Here is a 12,163-nt window from a genome sequence, read left to right on the forward strand (position 1 = left end):
GTTGGGGGAGCTGCTGCCATCTGAAAGGCTTCTTCCTCACTTCCTTGCCCTGTGCCTCATGCTCAGCTGCCCCAGCCTCACTGTCTGGGGCAGAGAAGGGCCCAGGCACCCACTAAAGAGCCCAGCTCCCTTCCTGGGCCTCTGGCTAGCAGCTCACTCCTGGGCTTTGCAAGCGCTGCTGCTGCCACCATCAGGCAGATGTAGGAATTGCAGTGCTCACCTGGTTTCACAACCAGAAATATTCCGCCTGATGTGGTCCCAAGAAAGAAACAAACAAACCAGGCCCTCCTTCCCCAGTGGCCCCTCACACCGGTGCAGCAGCCTATGTAACAAAAGACTTCAGAGTCCTGCTCCCTGATGAAACGGGATTCCCTGTGAATGTGGGGTAGACCCCAGCATACGTAAGTGAGGTGTGGAAAAGTGCGCGTCCTAGGACATGGAGAACAAAGCCACTGGGACATTCATTGGCAGTTTTTCTTCGTCAAAGGGCAGTAAGACAGGGGAGGGTGGCAGTTGCTTCTTGTGCGGTGCCTGGGATGGGTCTCCAGGAGAGAGCTCTATGTTTCTGTCTCCTGAATACCTGCATGATGAGCCAATCAGGACCCAGTGTCACTCTGAAGCTGTCATAGCTCCCAGCATTGCCAAGGGTGACAGGTGGACTGTCACACTGCACCAGAGCTGAGTCACCTGTGACATCTGCAGGTGACTGACAGAAATGGGAACTGACATGCATTAAAGAACAGAAGGATGACACTGTTTCTTGCTGAAACCAAGGAGTGGGTGGCTCGCCAGAGGATGTTTCTCTTGGCAGTGTCCCTGGTTTCTCAATGGTCATTCAAGGCCTTACTCAGAGAGGAGCAACTTCCTACAGAGCAAGACCACACTTTAACTAGTTGGCTTCTTTCCTCTGCTCTCCTGTGGAAGCTCTCTCAGCATGTGCACATGGTGATGTCAGAAGTACTGCCGTCTTCTCCTTTTTTCTTTATTCCTCTTGTTTCATTCCAACATTTCAATATTTATTCATAGCCTCCTGTGTGCCAAATAGTGTGCAAGTCACCAGGAGGTACAAAATAATGGGTATTTTAATCAACCAGTTAAGAGAAGTAAAATCCCTGCCTTTGCTTTTTTTTTTTTTTGCCTTCCAGAACAGTCACAAAAGAAGCTGCTGAAGCAATGTCTTCTTGTTGCTAGTCAGCCCAAAAGGCTGCCCTGTCATTTCCCCAGGCCGGGAGTAGCCTGGAAACCTTGTGCCCTCCAAATAAGGCTTACGCCGGAAAGATGAAGGAACCAATTCATAAAGGAATTGGAATCAAGAAGAGATAGAGCCATAATGCTACTCAAAGGCCAGCTCCCCAATTTTCATCAGAACCCTAAAACTCCCTTCTATGCCTAGACACTGAGGATTCCCATAATTATAAGACCATGACTCAGCTTATGCCACAGCTTAGGATCTGCTCATTCATTTTTCAGTGTTGCTGATTTGCAGCAGCTGACCTACCAGCATCGTGAGGAGTTTCAAAGCACATAAAACAGTGAGCTGGACTGGGAGTGACTTTGGTCAAGTGACATAACCTTTCTGAGGGTACAGGAGTGATGACAGCCACCTCTCATTGCTATCATGGTGATGAAATGAAGTAGTGCTTGGAGAGGCACTCTGTAACTTGTGAAGCTTTATACAATATTAACAATCATCATGCTAAAGAACGTATTATTGCTGCCCCTTCCACCAACAACAAGCAAAACACAAGAAGAAATGCCCGGCATCTGCAAGAAAACGTGCTGACAAAGAGATCTATAACACATCCTCTACCTTCTACGAATTCATTATCCCCAAAAAATGCTTATTGCTAACAGACAATATTTAGGAAATCTTAGTACTGGAGAGAATTTGGATGTCATCTAGTCTACTTTCCAATACATTTCTTAGGAATTGACACTTTCATTCTTGATGGTCCTAATTCCACTCTTAGTTTTTCAGCAGTGGGAGAACTTTCAATGGGCCAGCTTGAGACACAAGGGTTAGATAGTCTTGGAAATGTCATGGTTTTATTTCTTGCAGAATGATGGAGGTTTTTGCTTCACTACTGAGCTTGTCCTACTGGTCCCCACCATTTTTTGATGGGGAAATGAGAACAGGCCAAAGAGTGGCCCACATGAGTAGATACGACAACATCGTTTGCTGTAGAATGAAAGGTTAGTTGGCACTGGAGACTTGTAAACGGGTCTAATATCTGAGTAGAACCACTTTGCTTGAAACCTTGTTTTCCCCAAAGCCAGTGTAGCTTAGCTGCCTCGTGAGAACAGGAAAGAAATCATCAGCAAAATGTCCCTACGCATCTCTTGCTTAGCTCACCCTTGTCCTTGTCTCCCTTTCTGGTTTACCATTCATCTTCAATATTAAGTGTCTCTGTCTCTAGCTAGCCATCCAGGGGCCCTAGAAATGGGCAAATCCCATTGCTTAGTGACGCCATCAGACGAACCGTCCAGTATGACTCAGCCATGCCTGCTTCTGTGTGCTGCATGTTCCCTTCCACGTTCTTAATCCAACACATCACTCCTAAGTGATGTGCCTACTTCACTGCCTACTACATCTGCCTACTACCTTTCTCTGTCTTCCCTCTGGGGTGCAGGACAGCAGTCAAGGCCAGTTCCTCATACTGAACTCTATTGCTCACTTTCCCATCCTTTACATAAGAGTTATGAAGGAAAAGAAACTGGAAAGAACAGGTATATTTTTCCTTTGACGTCTACAGGTGAAACACAGGACTGCCAAGAAGCATAAGTAACATGTTGATCCTTCTTTTTGTTTTATTTTTGTTTATTTATTTATTTTTTTGTCCATGGAACTCATGGTATAGAGAGGACGATAGACCCATAAGCTATTAATAATGTTTCTAAAGCCTAGACTTAATTCTGACAATCCATCCTCGGAACTTTTAGCATGGTATTCACAAGCGGACACTTCCCTTCCCAAACTTCCTTTCCTACTCCTTTCAACACACTAATATTCCAACCACCCACAGGACCCATTGCTTTTGAACATGTCACATTCTGTCCTGCCTTCTTATCTTCACATAGACTCTGAGGTACAGCCAGAAACACTCTTCGTGCTTCATTAGAAGAACTCTTAGATATCTTTCAAAATCAAGTCACCTCCTCTGTGCAGCCTTTCCTGATACCCATGACCATTCCAGCTGCTCTCTGAACACTCTGACAACTCTGAACCCACCACATGGTATCCACGAGTTGAAGTGTCTGCTCCCTGAACAGACTTACAGCTCCCCTGGGGCAAAAATATGGTCTTAGTCATCTTTTCATCAAAAGCCCCTGGCACAGTGCCTACCACATAGTAGACCCACAAGGAGTGCTGGCCGAGTGGCCAAGGGCTGAGCTTTGGTGTCACAAAATGCTATTCGATCACAAAGGAAGGGGTTAGGTATAAGTGTGGCCCTAAGTAGGCATTTAGATAATCCAGCCTGATACGCACATGTCCTTTTGTTACTGACAAACATATGCCATTGCAGTGTTCAATTATATATATATGTATAACAGCTCAGGTAAATCTACTTCACTTTTTCTATGAGGCCGCCAAGGCCAGCTGGAAGGTTAGAATGAGTTCTCACCTCCTATGTGAAGAAAATGGCTGATGTGTGATTTGCTTTAAGTTCTGCATATCGCTACACTTCAGCAATAAGTGGTGTGTGTGTGTGTGTGTGTGTGTGTGTGTGTGTGTGTGTATGTGAGTGTGTGTGGAGTCGCGGATGGAGGAGGCTTGGAGTGGGCATGGTAAGGCTTCCAGACTGCCAGGAAAACCTTCCAACGGCATGTGGGCGGGTGGCTACTTTCCTGTGTTTATTTCCAGGAAGGAGATGGGTGAGGGTCTACCTCCTACCCTCCACGCCTCAGAAAAACTCTGCAAGGAGCAGGATTCACCCGTGCTGGCCTCTATTTCCATGGCTTTAACTTGTTACCAATGTACCCGGGGAAAGCTGACATTTATTTAATCCTCATAGTGGTGGTGACTGTGTACTCACAGAAACACTGGAAGCTTATGGAAGACATTTGTTTCCAAGCAGCTTATGCTAAATTGCAGTGATATAAAGGAAACACTTATCCAATATTGACATTTACTGACTTCTAGAAAGTATACAGCCAGAATACTCATTTTTACCATTGGGAGAAGAGGCAAAGGAAAAATGCATAATGTTTGATCCCCAGCTCCTTCAGTGGGTTAGAAGCAGAAAGTTAATATAACTTACTGTTAAATGTGGTGGTAGAGATCCTTATTCTATAGACACTGTGTGGGTTCCAAGAGCGTGAGGAAGGAAGTCTGAGGCCCTACCATGCTTAATCCCAAAGTTCTGGCAGAAAGCAGGACATGACATTCTTTTCACAAATGTGAGAGAAGTATTCCAATGACCTATAAGGTATCTATTTTTTTATTTGACGTGCATACCTAACCGGGTAGATTCTGGCTTTCCCCTGGGGAAAAGAAAATGACATGCAATGATGTATGGAGCAGTAATGTCTCAATGTAGTAGACTCTCTGCATTGCCCCCTAACTGGAGATAAAATCCCACTCTGTTTGGAATACAGGGTGAAGCCATTACAATCTGGGCACAGGACACCGGCTGGCTTTGCACCATGCTCCTTGGTGGATCACAGTGTTGGGCTACGACACGAGGGAACAGACACCGCCAGAGCAGCGGCTCCAGTGGGTCCTGCTCAGTGAATGCCGGGCTGTCCACTGGCCTTGACGGAAGGTTGGGCCCCAATCACTCTGCTGCAAGAACCACCATTAAAGTCAGAGTCTCGGATTCCAACTTTCTCAGGATCTTGGGGACCCTCTGCACTGCTGAATTAGTGTGTTCCTGCTCCCAGGCACAGGAAGAAGGAATTCAGTGCCTCTGTGTTTCTAGGTTGACCCTGATTAAAATGCCTACACTGGTTTTTCATCCTAAAGTCATCGTAACATCTTACAAGGATAAGGACTGTAGCTGAAAAATGATGGCTATGACCACGGAACCCTCTTTCCACCCCCATTTACATTGAGACCCAAAAATGAATGCTCTTGGCCCCCCTCCCTACTCCTCCATCACAGGCAATTTTCTTTTCCTCATTCTTGTTTCCAAAACAGTTTATCTTTTTATCTCCTTAGAAGAAAAGCACTCTGCAAATCAAAGGTATCATTAGTATTGTTACTATTTTGCTATTGAAATTTCTTGAATTCACTCTGGATTATTCAAGTGCTTTTTTTGGGTCTGCAATATAATGCCTCCTAAATCACCCCCACTGGGTTGAACAAAAAAGAAAAATTGCATCTTCAGGCCTAATCTCCTGCTCCACCCCGTCTCCTGCTGGCCCTGGCTCCCACCAACACAGGCGCACCAGGCAGAGCCGCTCCTTGGTCCTGTGCCTAGCTCAATGCTGCCATGTGCCCAGCGAGATCCTCCTTTGTAACCCAGGAGGGAGGACCCGCAGTGTCCTCTAAGTGTAGTATGAAGGTGTTGACCCCACTCCACGCCCCTCTACCCCTGGGGAGCTTCTCTTCCCTCTGCACTTGGTCTAGCTGGCACGCGAGAACTCCCTGCTGGGCAGCAGACACGGTGACCATCCCCATGCTCAACAGATGTATCCCAGTTCCCCTCACCCAGAACATTTGCGAAAGAAGTGGCTCCACACTCTTGGCAGCTAGGCATTGACCTCCTGGCATAAAAGAAGCAATTCTTCCTCCTCTAGTCAACACATCATACCACTTGGGGTGCCAGTGGGGGGCGTATCACACTTCTTTCTTGCCTCTTCTTTTGTTATATGACATTTCTGGGCAAGGATCAATGTTTCCAAAGTTTCTGGTCACTCCCATTGCCTTTTCTAATGTCTTCTCATCCTGAGCCCCCTAGGACCCCTCTTGTTCTTCTGGCTGCCTCTGAGGTGCTCTTGAAATCTTCTGATGCCCCCCTCCCCAAGGGAGTTTCTGCAAGATAACCCTCTCACACTGCTCCTCCCTTTGCAGGCTTCCTGTCATCCCTAAGGCTCCCCTCCCCTTGGCTAACTACCCACTCTCACATTCTATTTCAGCCTTCTGTCTTCTTGATGCTCTTCTATTCCCAGGGAGATCCACCTCACCATGAACCTCTGGCCCTAGAGTGGACATCTGACAGCCCCTTTGGGTGATTTCTGCCAGCAAGTCAAGAGAGCACGTTGCTTAAATTCTTCCCAATCGGTAGATGACATCCCGGATAAATCTTCAACTCAAGGACCTCATTGACAGGTAAATGCAGGTTCTCCTTTTCACCCCAACATGCTCGGAGCATCATGGCACACGGGTAAACCCAACAACAGATCTGGGTTCACCAGAATGAGAACTTTTAGACCGACAAAGTTACTGGGCAGGACAGGACACCCTGGGGACACTAAAGCAAAAGGCCAGAGAGCGGGGAAGAGAACACGTTTCCTAGAGCATCTGAAGTAAAAGGCACTAAGCTTGTGCCACTGCACATTCCCTAAACTATCTCGGAACTCCAGACCCCGTGGGCAGCATCAGTCCTGCCAGAACACGATTCTTCCAAAGCCACTTAGGATGTGGGTGTCCAGGCTGGATGAAATGGGTCTTGAAGATGAAGGAGGGCACAGAAAGAAATAGTTGTGGGCAAACTGAAATGGTAAAGGGAAAAAATAGAGCAAGTTCTAAGTTTATGGATGACAAGAGAATCGATTCCTTTTCACCCCGGGGCAGAACATGCCTCTTCTCTACGGGAGGCAAATTGTGCTGTGACATTATCCCTCTCCGTACAAAGCATGCAGTCCTGACAGCTGAGGGAGGAGGCATCCCCAGCAAGAGGAAACCTACAAGCAGTATACTGGCAGCAATTCATCTCCTCCTGGGGAGCCAGGCCAGGCAAGCTGGCAGGGACAAAAAGGGAGGAATGCCATTTGGCCTTTCGGCTGCCACCTTAGGAAAGATAAATAAATACTTAATCTACATGAAAAGCCCAAACTTTAAGAGAATAGGGGCACAGCATAGCACTGAAATTAATCATACCTTAATTTCATTCTCTAAAGGGTTATGAACAAAAATAAAAGTGAAGAAAATATTCAACAAATTGGGAGAGAACTCATGATTGAAATGGACTTGAAGAGTTTTCCTATCCGTTTCAGAGCACTGTTTGGAACACTCCCCCTGTATGAGAACTAAGACAACCAGGAGGGAGCAGGAAGCTTGAGAATTGTGTTTCCAGAAACTCCAAGATGACATGCAGGTTCTCACTGTGAGAGAGGTTGGGCAGCAGATGGATGTATCATCAGAGTGCCAGAGACGGCCCTAAATAGAACCCTGGACATGCGCTTTCTCTGAGTGGAGAGCCATCCCTGAGTCTTTGCACATTTCCTTGGAAAGCATCCTAGGAAGAAGAGCACTCAGGAGGCTGGGGTCAGACAGGTGGCTCTGGGGGCCTGGGGTATGCAACCTCAGCCAGGAGGGTGACAGCCAGAGCCATCTAGAGCCTGGGGGCCAGACCTCTCATGACCCGTTGAAAGTGGATATGCTCTATTCAATAACTTGATAAACACGTGGCACCAGGTAGGTAGGGGCTGGGCACTGTATGTGCACATACACAAAGCATATATGTCTGTGTAGAGAGTAAAATAGATTCCTCTGGGGAATTTACAATACTCAAAACACCATCCAAGTTAAAATAAATGTCCACAGAGCGAGTCAAAATGCATTCAATGGCAATGAAGTCCATAAAACATTGATCCACCTGAACCCTACTTCCTGTAGTCAGAGGCTGTGTTATTCAAGGTACCTACAGGGTCCAGGGATTTAGGGTATTTTCTGACTGGCTACATCCACTTTGGTTTCATTTTTCTCTTAGACCTATTTGGAGTCCCGTGAACTATGCATCTACCATTTGAGAGGGTGGCAACACTGGCCAAGCTCAGGGCACTCAGGAATAAGAAGGAATCATGAATCGCAGGAGGCTGTGGTTTCTTCCTAGTGCCCTCAGGGCTAAGGGTAGATGAAACAGAGCATTTAACCTCTGTAGGAAAATATTTAAATATTCAAATGATGTAGTCAAGAAATAGCTCTGTACTAAGAAAGGAATAAGCAAAGTAGAAGATGCGTGCTCTGATGATTAAGACAGCCAGAGAGGCACTTAGATACCTAGAGACCGCTTATGCCAATCGAGAGAAGAATCGCATGGATGTGCTGCAAAAGAACACAAAACACTGACTGAGACGTTCACTAGGCTCATGAACTCTGTGGGGGATAACGTGGCATCCTCCTTTCAGGGAGTCCACAGGCAACTTCTTGACGAGAGAGAGAGAGAGAGAGAGAGAGAGAGAGAGAGAGAGAGAGAGAGAGAGAGAGAGAGAGAGAGAGAGAGAGAGAGAGAGAGAGAGAGAGATGTTTGCCCATAAACAAGTGCGCACACATCCAAGAAAGAGGGTAATCTCGCAAACGGTAATATAACCAAACTGTTTCTATACCAGTGTTCTGAGATAGTTCTTATTCATTCAGCCTGAAAACTCTGGGGAAGGCAATTTATCTTCCTGCTGCTGTAGGGAGCCCTGGTTAGGTGCATACAGCCCCATGAATACATGAGTGAGTGAGTGAGTGTGTGTGTGTGTGTGTGTGTGTGTGTACATTATAACTACATACAGGCATGGGTATAACATGCTCGTATGGGGGGAAACACCCCTCGGGTTTAATGAGGGTGATCGTAAGCAAAGTTTGATAAGGGGAAATGTGCAGCGATCACAGTACCAACAGAAGAGGTAAGGAAGGCAGCTGGGATTCAGCTTACATTGGGTTCTCCCTGACAGAGGAAGAACGGGAGCCATGCTGTATGCTTGCAAAGCCAGCCACCCATGGCAGTACTCTGCTTTCTCGTAAACTTTTACCCTTCATTTAATCAACAGATGGACACAGTCTGTTGGGGATTTTTCTGAGAGTCCTGTCCCTCTCAGAGCTGTGCAGGCTGGCATAAATGCTGCCTCAGATGGCAGAGGCAGCATTGGCATACCGAGACAGTGGGAAGGAGCCGATTTACTTGTCCCCTTGGAACTCAATTCCACAGGTGACTCTTGAGGCCTTGGGCTAAGTAGGCATTCACTATCCCTCTCCCAAATTCCCCTCCCCTCCGTCAGCCACTCCCAGCCCCACTCAGCCCAGTAGCAGGGAGCCCAGAGGTGGCAAAGTTCTTTTCTGAACATTCAGAGCTCCTCTGCCCCTGCCAAGCTGCAGAAAGGAAACAATCAGTACCAGGGGCGAAATTCCATTTTATACCCTGAATCTAGTGCTGTGGAGGACTCAGAATTCAGTCTTATTCAGAGAACTCGATTAAATTCAATGAAACTCTTTACAAGCTTTTCCCAAGCACTGCAAATTACCCCCACGGTATATTCCATAATTGCAGCCCCTTCTGCAACTGTGCGACGCACACACACACTCGCTTTTGAACACACTCATGGAAGTCAGACCCTATCGGAGCTGAAAATCCACCTAAACAAAGCTTTCCTTCCCTGCTCGCTCCCTCTCCAGCCGGGTCTGAATGAGAGGAGGTGCCCAGAAGTTCAGGGCGGCAAAGCCACACAGATCCTGCTCATTAACATACCAGAGCCATAAAGGACTCATTTGCATTGGAGAGTTTGAGCTGGGTGTTGACCGCAAGTGAGAGGAGAAAAAGTCACCCCCAACCCCAGACCCCTTCCTTCCAAAGGAAAATGCACAGTACCATTTTGTTGCATTTTCAAAGGCCAAGGAGCAATGCCAGAGCATCTCGACCGGGCAAGAGAGGCGCATCCATCCATCCGCTGAGTTTTCGGAGCCTCCCACCTACCGCCCTCCGCCTCCCGCGCCCTGGCAGCCCCGCCACTTTCCGGGCAACTCCAGCGGCCCGGGTCCTACCTTGACTGAACAGGAAGAAGCAGACGAGGAGCAGGTGGAGCTGGAAAGGTTTCATTCCTCGGCGCGGCGAGGGCGAGCCGGGGGACAACTTGGGCTCTCCGCGAGTTTCTCCTGCTCGGCTCTCGGGGCTCAGGCTGAGCCGCGGTCCCCGCGGGGTCGCCCACCAGCCGTCCGTCCGGCGGTCCCGGTGGCCTCCGGCTCCTGCGCCTCGGGTCTCCGCAGCCAGCGGCACAAGTGGCCTGTTTCTAGCCGCGTCGCGAAGCCGGGGTCGTCAGCAGCGTCCCCTCTCGGAGCAGATCCATCTCCGCTCCCGGCCTCCCCGGCGCACAGCTTCCTCCCGGCTCCTCCCACCGCCAGCCAGCCAGCGAGCGAGGGACCAGTGACAGAAGGGCTCCTTTCACTGGAGCTGGGGAGGGGAGAAGGAGGGGAAACGGGTCATAATTAAAGAGGAAACACTTGGAAAAGAGCTACGCAAAACGGAGAAGGGGAGGCTCTGTTCTTTCGTTAGGTCCCCAAACAGGGGGGAATTTAGCTTTTGTCACCGTTTACGATCAAAAGGCATGTTGCACAGCGAGGGGAGCTGTGACTTTTTTGTTCACACGATGTAATGTTGTTTAACGGTTGTGAAGTTAAGGGTGACTATATGCATGTGCACACATTGAAACATGCACGCCTCTCCCTTGCACAAGGGACCGGCAACTGGGCTGAAAGGGGAAACGGGAGAGGTAAGGGAAGATTCATCTTTCCCCAGAAAGGACCTGGCCAATGTATGCAGCGGGAGTCTCAGAGTTGGGGAAGAAAGAAGCATGCTTTGCATTTTTGAGACTTTCCTAGGAGGGGTAGGTAGGTAATAAAACCTGAACGGTGGGACCGTGGCGTGCTTTGTGCTACTCCTAGAAAACAAAATGAAGGAACTAGAGGGAAACCAAGTAGATTTGTGACACATGCCCCTTTATCATTATCATTATTATTATGGTTTGTGCATTTCCTACCAAGGATAGGGGAGAAGCCTGTCTTTGCATTTGCAGCCTCTCCTCTCTCAAGCGCTCCACCCCTCTGTCTTTTCTCTAAGAAGTGCTGTGATTCCTATATGGAAGGAGAGGCCAAGGTCATAGGGAACTGCCTCCTAAGAACCATCGTCTTTCACCTGTCAGGAAACCCACATTCAAATCAAATGCTATTTCTTCCAGGATATCACAGTGAATTTAGTTAGGTCTATTTCTTTTAAAGACATTAGATACACCTGGTATAAGCAGGGCATTGGGGGAAATAAAGTCATAGGCACAGAACAGGCCTTCAGGAGTTCATGATTTAATGTAAAAGTAGAGTATACACATAAGAAACTGTAGGGATAGTCACAAAACAATATATAAAATATGCAGCATTATACAGAAGGGGAGGTAATGAATAAAGAGAGGAAAATGAAAGACGCTGTCTCAGTCTGTTCCATTCAATTACACAATCAACCATTACTTTCTTCAGTCACTGGACCTCGGAGAGGTCTTTTCTTCCATCACTGTTACATATTGTGGTGACTTTGCTGATTGCAAGGCACATTCCAACTCCACGTTTCCATGTGGATGTATCCCTTGGTATTTAGGAACCAGAAAGAGAGAAGTGGGGGCACCTGGGATGGGGTGTGCTGGCAGGAGCTGACATGTGGTGATTCACATCAAAGGCCTACAAATTAGTACCTGTCAGCTGTGTTGAGTTTTCTATTCTTAATGTAATAGTTTATTTAACTGCATCCCTTAGAGGCAGTTAAACATATCAAATGGAAATTTGTAGGCAAGCTCTGGGGGTGGGGGGGAAGAGACAAGAGCAACAGAAACTAGAGGATCCAAAAGAGGCACCTAATCAATTAATTCGCAAGCAAGGTTCAGAAACAGTGTCTGCACAGCCTTAGTCCATTGACTGGTTGGAACAGGCAATGCAATGAAACAGAAGAGGCAAATCAGAAACGCATGCAAAAGATGACTAATTCTAAACAACGTACGCCAAATAATATATTAAGAGTGAAAATATGGCATCTACAGTGCTGTAGCTTTAGTAGTCCCTTCCATTAAATCTAGGGGCGGGGGTGGGAAGAAATTTAAGATCTGGGTTCAATTCCTAAGGTCAAGCTTTGTAGTGCAGAAGACTAATATTAGAACGTACAGTGCACCTTACAAAGCAACATTTGATGTTCTAACTAACATTTATCCTTTAAACTGTTGTTTAATTTTGGTTGCTAATTCCTAAGTGGCCTGGGGC

General features: G+C 47.3%; 1 protein-coding gene across 2 annotated transcripts in view; it reads right to left on the minus strand.

Moving 5' to 3' along the window:
* KIRREL3 (kirre like nephrin family adhesion molecule 3) overlaps window positions 1-10,265 on the minus strand; it is a 562,991-nt gene extending 552,726 nt beyond the window's left edge. For both annotated transcript variants that reach the window (XM_081037044.1, XM_081037043.1), the window contains exon 1: window positions 9,911-10,265. In XM_081037044.1, coding sequence (XP_080893170.1) covers window positions 9,911-9,965 — 55 coding nt within the window. In that variant the 5' untranslated portion in view covers window positions 9,966-10,265. The remainder of the gene's footprint in view (window positions 1-9,910) is intronic.
* Window positions 10,266-12,163: the final 1,898 nt, after the last annotated feature.

This window comes from Rhinolophus hipposideros (genome assembly GCF_964194185.1).
Source record: "Rhinolophus hipposideros genome assembly, chromosome: 24".
Taxonomy (NCBI): Eukaryota; Metazoa; Chordata; class Mammalia; order Chiroptera; family Rhinolophidae; genus Rhinolophus; species Rhinolophus hipposideros.